Source organism: Capricornis sumatraensis, chromosome 21 (assembly GCF_032405125.1).
Source record: "Capricornis sumatraensis isolate serow.1 chromosome 21, serow.2, whole genome shotgun sequence".
Classification (NCBI taxonomy): domain Eukaryota; kingdom Metazoa; phylum Chordata; class Mammalia; order Artiodactyla; family Bovidae; genus Capricornis; species Capricornis sumatraensis.
In genome coordinates, this window is record NC_091089.1 from 27,210,980 (window position 1) to 27,232,580 (window position 21,601).

General features: G+C 38.8%; 1 protein-coding gene across 1 annotated transcript in view; it reads left to right on the forward strand.

Annotated features, from left to right (window-relative positions):
* KLHL14 (kelch like family member 14) overlaps nt 1-13,453 on the forward strand; it is a 109,592-nt gene extending 96,139 nt beyond the window's left edge. Inside the window, exons 5-8 of the mRNA XM_068993981.1 lie at nt 7,694-7,884; nt 7,966-8,124; nt 11,229-11,386; nt 13,313-13,453. Of these exons, the coding sequence (XP_068850082.1) occupies nt 7,694-7,884; nt 7,966-8,124; nt 11,229-11,386; nt 13,313-13,453 (649 nt within the window). The remainder of the gene's footprint in view (nt 1-7,693; nt 7,885-7,965; nt 8,125-11,228; nt 11,387-13,312) is intronic.
* Nucleotides 13,454-21,601: the final 8,148 nt, after the last annotated feature.

Consider the following 21,601-nt stretch of genomic DNA (forward strand, 5'->3'; position numbering starts at 1 on the left):
TATTCAGGACTGATTTCCTTTAGGATGGACTGGCTTGATCTCCTTGCAGTCCTAGGGACTCTCAGGAGTCTTCTCTAGCACCACAGATTACACTGAGATCAAGTTAAATCCTTAATCGTGGATTCCAAGTGAAAAAAATTTCAGATCATACCATTCACTCAAAAAAGTACATTACTGCCAAAAGAGAGTAAGAAGCTCTGCTATAAACTTGGTATCTAATGTCCCATTCCATATAAAGATATTGAAACTCTCTTTCAAGGGACTAAATGTTATACACTGAAAACGACGTTTTCGTCATTTTCGTCATTTAGTCATTTTAGTCATTTTCTAAGGACCACAGAGAGGAATGCCTAATTCAAAGGTACCTCAAGGGATTATTCTGGCTCAGTTAATATCTTGACAAATTTCTCAATCCTCCTGTTGTGTATACATGTATATATAAAAGCTTCCTGAGAGAAGAGCTTCTTTCTTGGAGAAAGCTTCTTTCTCCAACATACCTAATTTCTCTCCTTTGGGGGTTATTTTCTGGTTGCTATTATTGTTAGCTGCATCACTTTAACCTTTGATCCAAACTATTCCAAAAGTTTTATTTTAAAAAAAAATAAATATACATCAAAACATGTTTGAGATGTCAGCATCTCATCACCATGGTCTCCTTTGCTGGGGGCTGTTCACCACAATAATTAACCTTCATGCCTTGGGTTTGGGAGGCATAACTCACGTCGCGGTCAATTATCTCACTGTAGAGCCCCTAAGGATGAGAAGTATTGCTGCAAAACCTAATTAGGAATTTTTTAAAATGTGCATTGTTTTCTTGATATTCTATAATGACTTCCTCGGAGGCACTATAGCCTATCAGGGCAGGGTCCTACTTAGACAATTTTTAGCAGCTCATTGACCTGATAAAAAGACCTGCCATGGTCTGTCGGCACCCGGCAGCCACTGTTGACAGGATGGACTGTTTAACGTTTCTTTCCAAGTCATTATGGTATATCATGTCAGGTCCCTAGTAAAAGAAGTTTTTTTTTAGATTTCGAACAATCAACTCGATAGACCAAATAAAGAGCTCCTTCCAGAGCTGAATGGGAAAAGGCAGATCTCACAAATGCCCAGTCAATCTTCTAGCTCCATATCTCCTATGGGTTGGTTGACCTGGGCAGCAATCCATAACTTAAAATGAAATTCTTCTGTCATTGCCAAGCTTCCATTCACCCGAGCAAGTACAGTTAGCTACCAGTGTGGTTTAATTGGTGATTAAACAAAGAAGGAAAAAAATTGAAAATATATGAGATACTCTTCAGATTAGAAAAGAGATTTCTTGAGATAGTTAGTTGAGTTAGCTCTGCATTGTATAGACCATGAATCACCGGAAGTTCCCCACCTCCCTCCTTCCCTTGTGTTCGGGTCCTCAGGCCTTTCAGTCATGTCCGGCTCCTTGCGGCCCCATGGACTGTAGCCCGCCGGGCTCCTCTGTCCATGATATTTCCCAGCAAGAATACTGAAGTGCGCTGCTAAGCTCTCCTCCAGGATATCTTCCCGACCCAGGGGTTGAACCTGTGTCTCCTGTATCTCCCATGTTGCAGGAGGGTTCTTTACTGCTGAGCCACCTGGGAATCCCCCTCATACCCTCAGCTGCTGCCAAACTGCTGAGAAGTTGTTGCTACGCTGAGAAGTAACCAAACTGATTAAGAATAATGGAAACACATTGAAAGTCACCTCTAGGGTCACCCACTCTTACAGAGCTGGCTGGGCAAATTCCTCAGATATCTTGCCTAATCAGAGCTTCCAAAAGAGTAAAATGAAAGTGCAGCACACCCTCCCAGTTCATCAAGGAAATGGGCACATGACCTCCAGGCTTACTCAACCATAGGTCAGCTCATGAATTGTATGTCTGCTACCTATGAGGTTGCTGACAGAAGGGGTTAGAAAAAAGTACACAGATAAATGTAAAGCTCAACAGTTGTTTTGATCTCCGACTTAGGATTTGATTCTTCAGTAGGAAGAGGGCAAAAATGAACGATTGGATCAATAAAAACGCTTTGGTGATTTCCATTATGTTTCCCCCCCAAAAAAGTAGACATTTTAGATGTTATTCTTATGGAAATATTACCTGGAGAATCCCAGGGACGGGGGACCCTGGTGGGCTGCCATCTATGGGGTCGCACAGAGTCGGACAAGACTGAAGGGACTTAGCAGCAGCAGCAGCTCTAGGAAACAAAAAAGAAAAAGAAAAAAGAGAGGGCAGGGAGGGAAGGAAGAACAGAGGGAGGGAGGGAGGGAAGGAGGAAAACCACTTGGGAAGCACCAATAACAAAGCTTGTTTCAGAGTAAGTGAAAAGCAAGAAGCATGTACATCAAAGAAGTTTCCAAATTTAAATACTTTGTTTCTAGCAGCCTTACAAGAAGCAATGAGAAACAATATTCTGTTTGACAAAATCTGTTATTTTTAACCTGATGGTAAAAGTCAAAAGTTGAAACAGAGATAGCGAAAGTGTTAGTGGCTCAGTCATGTTGGACTCTGTGACCCCATGGACTAAAGCTTGCCAGACTCCTCTGTCCACGGGATTCTCCAGACAAAAATACTGGAGTGGGTTGCCACTGCCTACTCCAGGAGATCTTCCCGACTTGAGGGATCAAACCCACATCTCCTGTCTCCTGTACTGCAAATGGATTCTTTACCCAGTGAGCCATCAGGGAAACCCTCTCAGTATGACTCTTGAGAATATGAACTGACCACCTTAAGCTTCAAGAAAGGGCTTATAAAAATCTGTACTATACACAGGTTCAAAGTATATTTGTAGAGGGCATCGATAGTCATTTTAAACTTACCTCAATTCATTGAATATCACCTCTGGCATTGGGACAGGAGGTGGAGGGGTGGAGGAGGGAGAGAAAAACAACTTGAAATACAGATAGTGTCATTCCATTAAAACATCTTCAATAAGCTTCCTTTTGCCCCCAAATGAAGTAGCCTAATCAGGTGTGCTCTTCATGTGGGGAGGAGGGGCAGGAAGCATTCCCAGGAGAGACCTGGTGTGGTAAAATTTCAGCCTCAAGCAAATGTTCACAGTTGCTGATAGACCATTAATTACCCAGTGCTTCTATAATGCATTTCATGAATTCTCACTTTGGGCATGCAAGGGAATAAGTCAGAGACTCAGAACCTTAGCTATTAAAATTTCTACATAAAAATGCACTTTTCATCAGGAGGTGAAACCTACTGATTTTTTTTTTTCCCATTCAGAACCTAACAGTGACACTGTGTGGATAAAGCTAGGAGTACACACGGAACATCACATTAGGAATGTCGGGGATAGAAAGACAGCTCTGACAGCTCCCTTGGGTGAAGAGAGGAAGGAAGGAGCAGGATCAGAAAGAGGGAGAAAGTTAAACTGTAGACAAGATAAAGGAGTTCACACTGCCAGACACTGCCAGAAGATCTTTCTCTGATTCTCCACTACCTAAACTTAATTTAATAGAGAAGTTCATGCTTGTTATGACTAGCATTTTTTCTCTTCTAGACCAGAATATAGTACATATAATACAAAGAAGAACTTAGAATATAGTATATTGCAACTAACATGGTCCAAATTATGGAACTGGCCCACTAAAGGTGGTTTATTAGTAAAATTAGTAACTTAATTGTTTCAGAGGTTCCAAAACTTGTAATAGAGTCATACAGAAGAGGGATATTGACCTACCCTGTGTCAGTGATGCAAAAAAAATATCTGTTACTTTAGTACAACTTTTCATAGACATGTCAGTCTTTTCAACAAAATATTTTAACTTGAGAAGGTAAAAGCACTAGTAAAGCAACCTTGACCCATCATATTCAATAAGAGAGCAATTGAAATCTGGCTAGAGAAATGGAAGGAACTAGGGGTCTACGTATGTGCACTTAATTTTGCTATTGTTTTTAAACCTAATTTTATGTTTAGATGAGTTTTTATGTCCTTATACCAAGAAATTTCAAATTTTTAGGTTTTAAATTCCCTTAATAATCTGATTAAAAATTCCCCTCAAAATCTTTTTCTCCAAACATATGCCTCCAAAAAAATGCACATTCACAACATATATGTACACATATTTATAATATATTGGAGAGGGAAATGGCAACCCACTCCAGTATGGTTGCCTGCGAAATACCATGGACAGAGGAGACTGGTGGGCTACAGTCCATGGGGTCACAAAGAGTCAGACATAACTTACAACTAAACAAAAGCATTGTGTGTGTGTGTGTGTGTGTGTGTGCATATTCACCATATATATATGTATATATATATATAATTTTATTTAAAAGACTTTTTTACAATTTCAGAGCTTCACATACCCCTCAGAAGACATGGGCCCAGGTTAGCAGCAAACTTTATTTAGTGAAATCTATCTCACCTGTTCTTCATTCTCCTTCATAACATTCTCTCTTTTTCCATTATTGCTCTCTTCATCATCTTTCTGAGTTTTCTACAGCACACATTTCTGTCAAAACCATCAAGAAAATATAGAAAAAAAATAGCCAAAATACTACTCTCAAATAAACAATGATGCTAACAAGTCCAGAACTATCCAGAAAAACTGAACTTTATATTCCAGCAATCCCATTTTTGCATATACAGTGTATCCAAGGGAACCAAAATCAAGATCTTAAAGAGACACCTGCACTCCCGTGTTCATGGCAGCGTTACTCACAAATGCCAAGATGTGGAAACAAACTAAGTGTCTGTTGACAGATAAATAAAGAAAATGTGGTGTATATATAAATATGCAAGTATGTGCTCGTGTCCAACTCTTTGTGATCCCATGGACTGTAGCCCTCCAAGCTCCTCTGCCCATGGAATTTTCCTGGCAAGAATACCCAAGTGGGTTGCAATTTCCTCCTTCAGGGGATCTTCCCAACCTAGGGATCAAACCCATGTCTCTTGCATCTCCTGCATTGGCAGGCAGATTCTTTACCACTGTGCTACCTGGGAAGCTTACACACAGACATATATATATATACTGGAATATTATTCTGCCACAGAAAATAAGGAAATTCTGCCATTTACATGACAAACATAGATGAGACTGAAGGTGATTACACTAAGTGAAATAAGCCAGACTGAGAAAGACAAATACTGTATATCACTTATATATAGACTCATATTTTAAAAGTCAGAGGTAAAGAAATGGAGGTTAAAATGGTGGCTGCCAGGGGATAGGCGTGAGGGAAATAGGGAGAAATTGATGAAAGGATGCAAACTTTCTATTGCAAGATGAGTAAGTTTTGAGGATCTAATCACAGCATGGTAACTATAGTTAATAATACTTATTGTTTACTTGAAATTTGGTAAGAGAGTAGATCTTAAGTGTTCTCACCAAACAAAAATAGAGGATAATATGTGAGCTGAAGAAGTGTTAATTAATTTGATTGTGAAAGTCATTTTACAATGTATGCATGTACCAAATCATCACACTGTACCCTTTATATTTATTATAGTTTTGTCAATTACACCTCAATAAAACTGGAAAAAAAACTGAATACACCACCATCTATAGCATATGCCATATGTCTATGGGTTTCCCCAATGGCTCAGCGGTAAAGAATCCTCCTGCAATGCAGGAGACACAGGAGATGCGAATTTGATCCCTGGGTTAGGAAGATCCCCTGGAGGAGGCAATGGCAACCCACTCCAGTATTCTTGCCAGAAAAATCCACGAACTATAGCCTGGCAGACTACAGTTCACAGGATGACAAGAGTTGACATGACCTCACGACTAAGTGTGCATGTATATGGTACTAAATTGTGTTTAAAAATTAAAGAATTTACTCATCACTGAAAACGCTATTAGAAGTTTATATGCAAACATCACAATGGCTGATTTTTTTTAAATTATTATCCAGACAATGTCAACTGACAGTTCATGAGAGTGAACAAAATGTTGACACTATGACACGCACTTTACAATATGTCATATGGTCAGGCAATCTGATTCCAGAATCCTAACTGTTCAAGATGCTATCTACTGCTTCCCAGAGGTCTTGATACTTTATAAGCACAGCTTGGAAACTCTTCAAACAATATGTTTTCCTGATTCAAAACCTCTAGGATTCTTTACTTTGCTATTGACTTTGCCCAAGAGTCTTGGCATCAATTTTTATAAAATTTTATAAATAATTTTTATAAATTTTTATAACAACAATTCATCAAACACAAGTTATGTTCTCTGAGGGGCTTGTGCATACATGCTCAGTTGTATCCAACTCCTTGTGACCCCAAGCATAACCTTGCAGGCTCCTCTGTTCATGAGATTTCCCAGGCAAGAATACTGGAGCAGGTTGCCATTTCCTTCCCCAGAAGATCTTCCCAACCCAGAGATCAAACCTGAGTCTCCTGGGTTTCCTGCATTGGTAGGCAGATTCTTTACCACTGAGCCACCTGGAAAGCCTCTGAAGGGCTTGGCACTTCACAATTATTCTTTTCCAGTATTGACCCACATGTTATCCTTGTGAAGTATATTATCCCAGTAGCATCAGTGAGAAAAAAAGAAGCTAAAGATTAAAGTCTTGCTTCAGATTGCAACCTTGTCATCCTAACTCTAACTTTTTGAGTCTTCCTCCAACTTCTTTTCTCCCTCAGCTTTGCTAGTCGTTTACTAGTTGTTTACTAGTTGTTTGTTAGTTGTTAAGCTTTCCATCTTCCTTTACCATATCTTGCATCCCCACTCTCCATGTCTTCTACCAGAACTCTATTTCAGGTCCTCCATCTCTCACTCCTAGACTGTATTCTCCCTCAGAAAAGCCTTCCTGTCTCCAATCCTTTCCATACAGCTTGCATGTCTTTTGCCTTTGAGGGAAGGTGGGATAATTTAATAGTCTTTCTTGAAAAGAGATTTTAAAATATCCTATGGCTTTGTTAAAACATCCAAAGCTACACAGATGAAATTCCTAAGAGCAAAATTTCAACACTGTATTCAGTCCAAAAAGTTTCTCTACTTGCAGTCATACTGGGGGAAAAAAGAAAAAAAAAAAGATAATTGAAGAAAAATTTTGATGATGTAGTTCTCTTATAAATTGGGAACAATGACCCTTGAAGGACCATAAAGAAAGTGAATGTCAAGATAATTTATTATTGTTACATTATCTACCTCATTTTTCACTTTGTCTTACTGAGCTGTGATATCTTTACAAGGTACCAAATATCCCAAACATTAGTGAACACTTGAATAGTGTATGAAAGCAAGATAAAAAGAGCTGAAACAAAGAGTTGTCAATTTCTCCTCTACTGTGATTTTAGTGTCAATAAGGTTAACCAGGATGGGCATTACAGATAATTACTATTCAAGGTCTCTGATTTAGCAAGGAGTCTTATGTGTAATGTCCAAAGCTCTGTACCCTTTCTGGGGCTTCCCTGATGGTTCTGCAGATAACGAATCTGCCTGCAATGCAGAAGACACAGGAGATGAGGGTTCTATCCCTGAGTCAGAAAGACCCCCTGGAGATGGTAACCCATTCCAGTATTCTTGCCTGGAGAATTCCATGGACAGAGGAGCCTGGTGGGCTACAGTCCAAAGGGTCACAAAGAGTCAGACACAACTGAGTGACTAAGCTCACACAGCACCCTTTTCTGAAGCAGGATGCCCCCACTTTCCCTGACTGATCGGGCTACTTTGTATTTACAGAGGGTTTTGTTTTGGTTTTTTTTTTTTCTCATTGTAGAAGAGCCAGTTTCTATGCATGCCGGTTGGACAAACATTTATACGTGATTGGTGGACGGAATGAAACTGGTTATTTGTCCAGCGTGGAGTGCTATAACCTGGAAACAAATGAATGGCGTTACGTGTCTTCTTTGCCACAGCCTCTGGCGGCTCATGCAGGAGCAGTGCACAATGGGAAAATATACATTTCAGGCAAGTCATTCCTCCACTTTCTGCTACAAAGTTCAGTTCCAAGGCACTTTCTTCACTTGTGTGTCTATGGTTAATTCACAGGCGGTGTGCACAATGGAGAGTATGTCCCGTGGCTATATTGCTATGACCCCGTCATGGATGTCTGGGCTCGAAAACAAGATATGAACACAAAACGCGCTATCCACACTTTGGCTGTAATGAATGATCGCTTATATGCAATTGGAGGAAATCATTTGAAAGGTCCTCTTTTTTTAAATCACAATAACATTTGCATCTCATGTTTCTTGCTAAGGGGGTTTCTCGTTAGATAATCATAGTTAACCAAGTATAAAACATGTTGACCAAATAAAATCTACTCTTTGCAAATTAGCAGTACCCTTGGGCAAGCACTTATTTTGGCTCTCCTGCAGATAGGATTATTTTGAAGTTACCACACACATTAAAGAAATGAATAATGATGTCTACAGAAAATAAAAAACAAGAGCATTAATAACTGAAAAGCACAAACAATTGGTTGTAACAATGAATTCAGTAAAATAAATTATCCCTTATCACCAAATTATAGTAATGGATTTTTTCCAGAAAATTGTTTTTGTAATCATCATAAAGAACTTTCTTTTTAAATTTAGAGCTGCACAAAGAAATGAACGTGATTTTTCTTAAAGAAAACAGAATTTCATGTCTAAATTTAGAATTACTTCTTTGAAGAGTTGAATATCAAACCATCTATGATTCTCAACTTCTTTCCATTTGCTTATTTAATAAGTAACAGTATTTTTAGAACCATATAGGGCTCTTTTCCCTCATTATTATGTATATGGCAGCAAGTTTTTTGTAGTTTGTGGGCATGTGTGCAGCACTAAATTTTACAGGAAAGCAAAGAGAGCTGTGATATTGAGAACATTGTGGAATCACTTTGAGCTTCAGTTTTCTCATCTATAAATGAAGAAGCCGGTCAAGTTGGTCTCTAAAATCTCCTCCAGCTCTGACCTTCCATGATTCTTGAAACTGAATGAAATGAAATACAGGCCATCTGGGCATGGCGCATAAGGCCATTCTATGCATTTATTTTCCAATCATATACCCATATATGGGATTCCTCGGTGGTTCAGATGGTAAAGAGTTTGCCTGCAATGCGGGAGACCTGAGTTCGATCCCTGGATCGGAAAGATCCCCTGGAGACGGGAATGGCAACCCACTCCAGTACTCTTGCCTCGAAAATCCCATGGACAGAGGAGCCTGGTGGGCTACAGTCCATGGGGTCACAAAGAGTTGGACATGACTAAGAAACTTCACCTTTGTTCATGCATTTATTTTCCAATCATATACCCTTCTTAAACCACAGGTTAGATATGCACATTTTTTCTGTTATTTAGCAATACATATCTACCCCTAAATGTAATAAGTACTGGATAAATGTCATTTTTAAGTAAGTATTTTCAAGTTCATAATAGTTAAAGCACATCATCACAGGTGTTTACATAATCAGACTGTCAAAAAAAGTAAAAGATTTTGATAGAGTTTAATATTCACTTAAGAAAAGCAATAAAGTTTTTAGTCTGTAAAAGTGTGACTTTTGAAGCCTATTCATTTGGTTTCAAATCTCAGCCTAGCTACAGGCTATGTGACTTATTTAGTTTTAAAATTCCATCTGTTCCTCAGTTTCTCATCTATAAAATGAATATAATGTAGAAATATCTATAGGGTGGTTGAGAGGATTAAATGAGTTCCTAAATATAAAACACTTAGAAAAGAACCAGATTATTATAAGCAGTCTATAAAATGCTTGCTTTAACTATTACTATTTTAAAGATTGTTCAGTTCAGTCGCTCAGTTGTGTCTGATTCTTTGCGACCCCATGAACTGCAGCACCCCCGGCCTCCCTGTACATCACCAACTCCTGGAGTCCGCCCAAACCCATGTCCATTGAGTCAGTGATGCCATCCAACCATCTAATCCTCTGTCGTCCCCTTCTCCTCCTGCCCTCAATCTTTCCCAGCATCAGGGTCTTTTCAAATGAGTCAACTCTTCACATCAGGTGGCCAAAGTATTGGCTTCAGCATCAGTCCTTCCAATGAATATTCAGGACTGATTTCCTTTAGGATGGACTGGTTGGATCTCCTTGCAGTCCAAGGGACTCTCAAGAGTCTTCTCCAACACCACAATTCAAAAGCATCAATTCTTCAGCACTCAGCTTTCTTTATAATCCAACTCTCACATCCCATACATGACCACTGGAAAAACCATAGCCTTGACTAGATGGACCTTTGTTGACAAAGTAATGTCTCTGCTTTTCAATATGCTGTCTAAGTTGGTCATAACTTCCCTTCCAAGGAGTAAGCATCTTTTAATTTCATGGCTGCAATCACCATCTGCACTGATTTTGGAGCCCAGAAAAATAAAATCAGCCACTGTTCCCACTGTTTCCCCATCTATCTGCCATGAAATGATGGGACCAGATGCCATGATCTTCGTTTTCTGAATGTTGAGCTTTAAGCCAACTTTTCACTCTCCTCTTTCACCTTCATCAAGAGGCTCTTTAGTTCTTCTTCACTTTCTGCCATAAGGGTGGTGTCATCTGCATATCTGAGGTTACTGATATTTCTCCTGGCAATCTTGATTCCAGCCAGTGTTTCCTCCAGTCCAGCGTTTCTCATGATGTACTCTGCATACAAGTTAAATAAGCAGAGTGACAATATGCAGCCTTGACGTACTCCTTTTCCTATTTGGAACCAGTCTGTTGTTCCATGTCCAGTTCAAACTGTTGCTTCCTGACCTGCATATAGGTTTTTCAAGAGACAGGTCAGGTGGTCTGGTATTCCCAGCTCTTTCAGAATTTTCCACAGTTTATTGTGATCCACACAGTCAAAGGCTTTGGCATAGTCAATAAAGCAGAAATAGATGTTTTTCTGAAACTCTTGCTTTTTTGATGATCCAGCGGATGTTGCAATTTGATCTCTGGTTCTTCTGCCTTTTCTAAAACCAGCCTGAACATCTGGAATTTCACGGTTCACGTATTGCTAAAGCTTTTTAATAAGATTTAAATAAATCTTTGCTGATACTCCAAGGTAAGTCAACCTTTGCCAATGACATCTAGCCAGGCATTTTTGCTTTAAATTAATCCGAAACATTAAGAGTTGGGGTTTGGGAGGATTTTTTATTCATTTGCTTGTTAGGTCTTTCTGACAACTCCTGATTTCACCTGTAAATTTATATATACATCTTCAAAGGCATAGCTGTCTATTTCTTGGCTCTGGTTATTTATTTTTAAAAAAAAGCCCTAGCCTTTAATTGGAATCCCAAGAGCTTATTCTTTGATGATTCCATTTTGCTATGTCACTTAGGTTTCTCCCATCTCGATGTAATGCTGGTGGAATGCTATGACCCTAAAGGTGACCAGTGGAATATTCTCCAGACACCCATTTTAGAGGGTCGCAGTGGTCCTGGCTGTGCAGTGCTCGATGACAGCATTTACCTGGTGGGAGGCTACAGCTGGAGTATGGTATGTATCTACATTTACCTCCTCATCCTCCTTTTTGCTTGTGCTTACTTTTCATGTCCCTCCAAGTGTGTTACCACCCACACAAATACCTTTTAAGAGTATCATGTTTATATGCACACAGTAAATTACTTTAAGCAGTAAAATAGAATCAGTGTGGTTGCTGTAGATCTGGCGTGCTACCTGGTCAATTGTATCACAAAATGCAGTAGGTCTCTGCTTCGCTCCCATCCTCATGCTTTCCAGCTAAAAGGTGGGCTGAAGTGGTTTTACAGATGTCTGTTAAATCTGTATAGGAGAGTCTGAAAAGTTTCTGACCGGCAAAGCATAGAAAATGGAAAATAATTGTTCAGTTATCCACAAATTCTATTTAGGATTATGTAATTTGCCATTGCTTTCCACTTTGCCCCCCTCTTTACCATAAAAATTTCCAAACATACACAAAAACTGAGAACTCAGTGGGCCCTCATTAGTGCACCATCCAACTTCGACAATCAGTGCTTTGCAATACTTTATCCCTCCTCCTTCTAAAAATATTTGGTTGAAGCAGTTTGAAGCAAATTCTGGACATATTATTTCAACCTAAATGTTCCAGTATTTCTTTTAAAAAAACACTTGTTTATATAAACACACTATCATTATTACACCCAATAAAATCAACAGTAATTCCTTTATATCCTATCCATTTTCAAGTTTATCCCATTGATCTGGAAAAAAAATTCTGCTTTTCAAATTGACATGTTCAAATTAGGATTCAAAAGGCCTCTCTTATATTTTGCTATTATATCTCATACATCCCCCACGATCTGGAGAATTACACCTGCCCCTCGTTCTGTCCCATATCATTGACTTGTTGAAACAGCAAGGCCAGTTATCTTATAGAATACCCAACATTCTGGTACTGGCTAATGATTTCCTTGTGTTGACATTTAAAAACAGTCTCCTGTCTCCATAGTTCCTATAGACTGTTATCGGCTGGGACCTGAGTTCAGCTTTAAAAAAAATTTTTTTTAATTTTATTAATAGCAATAATATACAGGAGGGGGGCTATGTAATTCAAATGACATATCAGAAGACACATAAGTCTAATGGTCTACACAGCTGCTTTTGAAATGATGACTGTATTTTCCTATATATATATATATATCTGTTGGTTTTATAAGATTAATTTGGGGTTTTAATAATATTAATTGGCCTCATTTCTTTTGCATCCAACAAGACTGTTATTTAAAGTTTTGAAGAGCCTTAAAAAGTTATAGTCTTACGGAAGTGAACTGTGTTGACATATATCACTAGATATTCATCTACGTCCTTGTTTGCTGGCATACATTGCTAGCTGCAAACGTATGTGTGTTTGGAACCAGAAAATGATTATGTTGGTTGGGATTTTTGGTTTTTTTCTTTGCCTATGGTAAAAAACAAGGCTGCTTTGATTAAGAAAGGGAAATATACAAGCACTAGCTGCTGAGGTTGACAAAGGAAAGAAGATCAAAGACATTTTTTTATTTCTCATGTGGCCCCTTGAAAACAAATAAATCAACATGTGAAGAAGTTGACAAACCTTCATTTCCAGTTTATTTTAAACTGGTTTTGAACCCTCTGTCTCTGATTTTTTATAGTAGTAAGATAAAAAATGGAAAAGTGAGGTGATAATCTAAAATCCAATTTGCTTCAATTATTTGAATATTTAAGATAATTACTTCTTTTTCTAAACTTAAATAAGGGATAATTTCCAACTTGGGGTAAGTTATCATAGAATATTTAAGATAAATTTTCCTTTTTTAAAACTTAAACCAGAAGGATAATTTCCAACATGGGCTAAGTTATCATAAAGGATTTGTAAACCATCCCAGTGTAGATGTGATAAATAAGGTTGCCGTGGCACTTTTCTGAACAGCCTTCCCTAAGGCTCTCTGCTCTCCATTCCAGGGAGCCTACAAGTCATCCACAATATGCTATTGTCCAGAAAAAGGCAGCTGGACAGAACTCGAAGGAGATGTGGCAGAACCGCTGGCAGGGCCAGCCTGTGCAACAGTTATCCTGCCCGCCTGCGTACCTTACAACAAATAACACCAGGAAACCCCGGAACGACACATTCTAGGAAGCAGTGACAAGTGACAGCCCTATTGTAGCCAGAACAATGCATTCTAATGGTACATCTGCCGAAACCCACTTTAGTGTCTGATGATTTACAAGAAGCTACAAAAGGAAAAGACCTGTTCTTGAACGGAAACTCTGTCTGTAACTCGGATCACATCAAACTTCCTGTGGTGACAGACTCTTCCATTTCAGACTGGTTTTAACTTGTCTCAGCTTTACGAAATCCCCCCACGTGGATCTCGACTTTCAACAGGAGAAAGAAAATACGGAGGAGTGCCCCCCAAGAGACCTGAGATCAGTATTGTGCATTGTAGTTTACCTGCATGTGATCTATGTTGAAGTTTTGGGGATATTGTGTTCATGAATGATTCCAAATTTGACCCACCCAAACACTCATACTACATTACAGAAATGGCCACTGATTCTATATTCCTAACCTGTGGCAGCTTCACAGATTCCGGAGGCAACACAGTTATAGAAAATCATGTAAGACTGAAGAGGAATGTTTTTGTTTCCATAGAACTTCATTTTATATACCTTCTGCCCCTTACAGCACCTCGTGGGAACGGAGAAGAAAAAGATATTGGCTCTTGTGGCAACTCCTTTCTGCCCTGTCGGTTCCAGGCTAGCCAGAGTCATAAATTCTGTGTCCTCAGTTTTATCCAAAAGATTAAAACAAAATGCACTATTCAGTTTATAGTGGCTGAGGGTTTCTCATTTGGGGCAGCATATAAGGAGCGAACAGGGCCTCCCAGGTGGTGCTAGTAGTAAAGAACCCGCCTGCCAATGCAGGAGGCTTAAGCGACATGAGTTCAGTCCCTGGGTTGGGACGATCCCCTGGAGGAGGGCATGGCAACCCACTCCAGTATTCTGGCCTGGGGAATTCCATGGACAGAGGGGCCTGGCGGGCTGTAATCCATGGGGCCTCAAAGAGCCTAATGAGCAAACTGTAGCTCCTCAAACAATAGCTCTCCCTATTCCACACCTTCGGCTCTAGAAAAGACTCTAAATGTGGCTCTAGAAAACCACCTGATGAACCTTCCTTCCCCTCAACTCATTACATTTCTTTGTTGTCACCAGAGATGTCTGGGCTCAGTGAAGCGAGCCATCACTAGCTGTCTTGAGAAGCATGAGGAATTTAGGAGCAGAAGGTCAGAAAAGCATGAGACAGTATCAGTGTGACCTACAATAGGGAAAAACTAGCAGAAACATGGATTTGATTTTCAAGCTCTTCAGAGCTGCCACAACAACAATTAGGAACAAATCAAAGCCTAAAATATGTTGTGAATCACCAAGAGATGTTTTCAAATCCCTCAACAAGTATGTTGTTCAAAAATAACCACATAGGGAAGCCACTGATTAAAATTGCCCTGGTGACAAGGTTTCACTGTGGAGCATGTTAAGATGGATGGGTGTACTGGAATCCAATGCCATTTCTACAGTAAAGTGCAATCCTTGTTGTTTTTGTATTTATTTGTATGTTCAGATCCAAAGGATCCGTTGTAAAAAAATATATATATATAAATATATATATCCAGTGGAATCAGCTTTTCATTTCTTTTTCCTTGATCACATATGAATACATAGAAAGAAAGGCTACAGTTGTGATAAAATTCCCAGCCGATGTCATGAAGAATACAAGGTCTCCTTCAAAACCTTTTATCGTCAATAGTTCCCATCTCTTCCGAAAGTCAGTTTATACAAGGGTATTTGCTTTCCTTGGACTTGTTCTTCATTTATTTTTTATTTCTAGCCAAAATAAATAAAAGCATTTATGAGAACTATAAGTAAAGCTTTCTGTATTTCAGAAAGGCGTAAACTATTAGAAAGTGAAGAGTGAATAAATAAATAAATCACAGAGAATGTAAATTTTGTACAGTATTAGAATGTGTAAATGAAGCTTGCTTGGAAGGGGAAAACTTTAAATAAAAACTTTATGTACTAATTCAACTGTCTCTCATATTCTGACTTATAAAGCATGTGTATAAATCCATACACTAAGTTATTTGAGGGTTTTTAATTTGTAAATGCATAAATATTTTTATTCTGCAGATACACTTTATCAATTTATTTAGCTTCCTGGCCCTACATATATGTATGTAGCATTAATGCTAAAAACTACAGAATATTTCAGAAAAAGTGTTGTGAGTTATAAATCATGAACTGAATCTGGTTTTTCCATTGTAAAAATGTTACAATGAAGCATACTTATCCAACATCTAATAACAGAGTACTTAGAGAAATTATTAGAAGCACCTTATGCATGAAAAAATACTTGCACACTTTCTAAAGGGTAACCCTTTTAGAAACCCTAAACCCAGCCCTAACCCTAAATCAGTCACATATCTAATTAAGTCAACTCTCTAAATATACAGTGGTTCATTTTATTTGTAGAAATCTGTGGCCGGTGGGGGGGGTGGGGGGAGTTGTGCAGGGCAAGGAAAGGATGGGGCTGTGGAAGACAGTAGGAGAAACTGAGGCATGTGGTTGCAGGTTTGGGCAAACTTCCAGGCAAAGAGCCTGCAAACTAGAAAGTATTTAATCCTTCCCTGGCAAATCTTCCATTATTGATGACTAAACTGGTAATTAAAGGGTCATTTGACTCTCCCCAGTATTCCACAGAAGCAAGAGTAATGGAGTTTCTTTTACCCACTGAATCTTCAGCTCACCATGCTACTGTAGCATAGCAGGAAAGGCCCTTCTCTATGGTAGCCTCCTCTTCTCCTAAGCCAATGTCTAGTTATTGCAGAACCTCTTTCCAATACTCTGAAGCCTCAAAAGCTCTAGTGCTGATCGGTTATCATGATGAGTTAAGCAATTATACTTGGCTTTCTCCTAATCCCAGCGTCCACCTACTAAAGTCCGTGTGTGTGCTCAGTCATATCCAACTCTTTGCAACCCCATGGACTGTAGTCCATCAGGCTCCTCTGCCCATGGAATTTTCCCAGCAAGAATACTAGAGTGGGTTGCCATATCCTTCTCCTTAAGTCCATGACTAGACTAAAACTGGAAGAGAAAACATAAGGACCAGATTTTAAAAAATTAATTAGGCTGTGTCTGTGGTCTTAAAATTAGTATCTGTGTGTGTTCTCCCCTTTGAGGGCCAAATTTCTCATTTTCCAGCTGCCTGACATATCACTTATCACTATCAACATTGTAAGTATCAAGTATTTATTGAGCATATCCTCAAAGGCATCACTGTAAATTCCAGGATTCTGATTAAACTTGGTTCTCTAGGTCAAAATATTTTTAAATGAACAAGCAAACCAGCTAAAATTGGATTGGTAAAGCATAGCAAAGCCAATTAATACACACTGGTGAGTATCTTAATAGACTGAGTTCCTGTGGATGAGGTAGAAGGAAGATTATGACTGATCAGGCCTGACTTTCCTAGAAGCACCTGACCTAGAGAATGTTGAAATTTTGGTGGAAAATAAAATGGCAGTGAGAAAAAAGAAGAAAGGTCAATATGAGGAGAAAATATCCAAATACTGAGTATGTTTGGTACAATGGTAGAGCTCTACTCTGCCTTGTGCATTAGATTCGGGCCTTATATTGGGTTGTATGTGCATGTGAAGTCACTCAGTTGTGACCAACTCTTTGTGACCCTATGGACTGTAGCCCACCAGGCTCCTCTGTCCATGGGATTCTCCAGGCAAGAATACTGGAGTGGGTTGCCATTTCATTCTCCAGGGGTTCAAAGCCACATCTCTTATGTCTCCTGCATGGGCTGGCAGGTTCTTAACCACTAGCACCACTTGAGGAGCCATATATTGGGTTGTGTTTCTTAATAAAGTTTTCCTACATTGGTTGACTCTCAGGTTTGGTGCATAAACAAAATGTTCAGATCTATCTAGAGATGCGGACTGAGAACGTGTGTCAAGAATACAACACAATGGGGTAGGACTAAGGAAAAAGTCTTCTACAAATTGAAGCTTGAGTGGCCTATTCTATTCTAGGCTGTTGCCTAGCATATATTAAAGACTCAGTAAATGTCAATTCTTAACATTAGCAGAAGTAGCATTACCTTAATGTTTTTAGCTCACTGATATTGTTGAAGACAAGATGGTTGGAGTGACTTGACATTTAGGACTGTCTACTCAGGCTCAGAATAATTATATCACTTCAAGTAAAGTGGTCCTTGATTGTGATCTCTCCTTCCATTTTTTCACTTATTAGGTTGACTCTTTCTCTGTGTCCTTCCAAATCCCCTTTGTACAACAAAGTGACATATGAGAAAAGGCAGGGGGGAAGGGGAACACTTGGCTGCAGGATGAAGTCACCCTACATATAGAGAGATGGCAGGCTCCTGACTCCCAATCAAGCCCCTCAAATCTGGGTCATCTGGAAACTGATCAAACTAAATTAGGAAAGTAGAATAAAGGAATGGGATTTAGTTACTGATTCAAAGTTTTATGAGCAATATTATAACAACATAACACTTCCACTGACTTCGTGTTTGTTATGCGTCAGGCACACTACTGGGCATTTCATGTGTTTTCCTATTTACTCCTCTAAACAGCTCTATAAAGCAAATGTTAATCATATATGAAAAGTAAGGACACACGCTCGGAAGGGATAAACTATTTGATATACAGCTCATAGGCAGCAGAATTAGGATTCAACCTAAGGCTTTAAGCCCATCCTCCAACCATCATATTCTCCTGCTAACAAAGTTAATTTCTTAGATCAATCATTTGAAATCATGTAGGAAATCCCAGTGAACTGGCTGCTTTTTTCCATAAGTGACTAAGATGTGCTAGAGGGGAAAATGAACAACTAACGATAGTGCATTATGGCAAATGCTATATGGTTGTTGTGAATGAACCACTGGGAAGAATGAGCAGAAGGAACTTGGTCTGTGAACTTGGGGCATCCTCCAGTTCCTCCAACTTCAGTTTTGTCATCTGTAGATAGAGTGATAATCTCATCTTCAGAACATTATTGAAAAAATCATATGTAAAGAATGTGAAAACACTTTGCACCTTGTAAACCCTGAAGAAAAATACACAAATCAGCTATTACGATGCAATGACTAAATCCAACTTCTAGCCTGGCAATGATACCTTAAGATCTGGCCTCAGTCTTGCTTTCAAGTCACATTTTTCTTTGCTGTTCTGTTCATTGAGCATTGTGAATCCTTGCTTTTCCACATAAACAGCTATGCTTTTCCATCTTTGCCTTTTTGCTTGTGCAGTTTCTCCACAGAGAATGCCATTTCATGCTCAACACAATCTATTAAAATCCTGTCTTTAAAGGTCATGTTCAAACTTCACTGCCTTCATTAAGCCTTCGTGATCACAACAGTCCTCTGTGATGGTTTTCATCTGACTTCCCATGGCTCTCTTACTTTCTATACTCCATACTATTTATAAGATTTTATGTCTTTTCCCCCTTACTAGATTCAGCGTTCCTTGAGGGTAGAGATAATAAGCAATATGTCTTTGAAAAAACCATGAAGTCATGAAATATTTCTTGAATAAAAGTCCTGTGTTTTTAAATGATTAATATAATCAAGTTATGGACATTTTGGGAAATACGGAGGGATGAAAGAAAATTACGTTTAACACAATGACTTGTCTCTTGGGCTCCGGACTCTTCCCCGTCTTTTTCATTTGTACTTTTGCATTCTGTACAACTGGATTTATATCTTTCTTTAAAGTCTTTATTGAATTTGTTGCAATATTGTTTCTGGCTTATGTTTTGGGGCTTTGGCCACAAGGTATGTGGGATCTTGGCTCCCTGACTAGGGATCGAACCTACACTCCCTATACTGGAAGGCAAAGTCTTAATCACTGGACTGCCAGGAAGATCCCTGTATTTATATCCTGATCTCTTAAATCTTCAACATTTCATAAACATGTTTCTATGTGACAAGGTGGTCTCTATAGTAATTTTTAATAATTTCATAGTATGCTGAACAAACATTCAAACATTGGCAAATTTCGATTTATGTACTGGTGTCACAAGTAATCCTCAAACAAACATTCTTTTGTGTTCTTTCTGATTCCTCAAACCAGTTTTACTCCACAATTCATGTTCTTTTCAACTACTAATATGGTTTCACCATAACATACTCTTTGAAATACATGAAAGTTTCTAGCTCTCCAGAGATGTTGTTTATTCAGCCTTCTCTGATCCTTCTCCTCAATTAACGTGTAATGAGAAAAGCTGCAACTCCCCCACCTCCAAGCTCTGCCAGAATAGTTGTGGTAATTTGTACCCTCCTTGTGAATGGACTTAGACCACCACCAAGCTCTCACTTCAGACCAGATGGCATTCATATAATTTGGCAGGAAGTTCTTTACTTGTTCTTACAAGTTTGTCTTAAAAGCAATTCAGATTATTAAAACCAGCTGGGATGTGATGCCATGTCAAATTTATTCATTTCTTTTCCAACATGATTGGCCATGTTAAACCAACTCTAAGGAAAGAAAGAAGTTTAAAGCCAAAGGCCCTTAAGGCTTTGTGTCTGATGAGAAAATATAATCCAAGTCTCCCTAGATCATCACTAGGGTGGTCATCTTTGTTTCTAAATCCTTACAATATTTATTACAATATTTACTATCTATATTTTTCACATAGCTTACGTATCACATATTTTATTATATTGATGATATATTATGATATATTTGTGGCTTGTTTTATCTAATCCCCTTGGTGGACAATGGACAGTGCCTGAAATGGTATGTTTCTCCACAATGCTTTTCCCAATGTGGTGCTCCATGAATGAGTAGTGGTTGACTTTAGAAGTATTAGAATCCCTGGAGTACTGGAGTTATTTCCACCTCATATTGAAAATGTAAGTTGTACATGGATTTTCTGAGAGACAATCTAACCATTGCCAGTATGACAAACCCTGCAAATAGCCTTAGTCTGTGTGTGTGCAAGCTAGTTGCCTTTGTCATTTTAACCATGTCCCCCCTATTTAATGACTGTGAAAGCCAGAATTTGTATGCAGAAACTCTTGTTTCTTCATAAAAACATCCTATTATTATGAAAATCTTTGCCCCGGTACACAAATGGGATTGTACTGGTGTAATTCTGGCCCCCAGCTCAGAAAACAACACAAATACTGCTTCTTGGGTGATCTCTTCACCAGTGACAAGGCTGAGTATGTAAGAATTCTTGATATCCCTAGAGCATTTTCATGTTTCATGCTGTTGGTGTTTTGTTCATGTATTCCTTCCACTATGGACAAAGCTCTATGATGGTCCCTGCATAGGATATACACATCCCTAAGTAACTACAATGCAAGGTATACAAGCAATGTTATTGTTCAATCACTTGGTTGTGTCCAACTCTTTGCAACCCCATGGACTGCAGAATGCCAGTCTTTCCTGTCCTTCACTATCTCCCAGAGTTTGCTCAAATTCATGTCCATTAAGTCGATGATACCATCCAACCATCTCGTCCTCTAAAGATATACACATATGGCAAAGTGGGAATTTCAGAAAAGAGTTGATGTCCAACTAGGAGAACCAGGGAGTCAGGCTGGGTCAGAGGAAGTATACAAAGTCAGTACTAAGTAGAAAATGAATGGATCTTTTTTCAGTTAATGTTTGTAAAGACAATCTCTGAAAATATAATAAATAACAACTAAGCTAGTTTCATATAGAAAACTACTAAATACATAATCGATGAAGAAAATGAAATAGTGTGAGGTCAAGGAATTCTCATGTTTAGATAAAGCAAATTAAGCCACAGCAGGCCAAGACTTCCATATTTTTCAAGGCATTAGAGAGCTTTAAAAGCAACTAGGATTAAATGTACTCAAGTTCTAGGGAGGGAAATGTGTTCTGAGGTGAGCTTCTGATGGCCAGTATTTTTTCTCTAGGGACATTTTCAAGCCCTGGCCACATGTTGATCAACCGTAGCCCAGGCAGAGGATCAATCCAATGGGAAAGAGAAACCAGCCAACTTTAGCTGTTACACAGAACTGAAGTGACACAATGAAAAACCCGAGAAGCCCTAAACACAGCCAACTTTGCCTGGAAGGAAATTTCTGGAGTTCTAGTGTTATACAGGAAGATGGGGAACTAGGTCAAAACTTCTAGAAAGCAGGAAAAAGTTCCCACAATCTCAAGACTTGCCAAATGAAAAGAATTGCTTCAAATA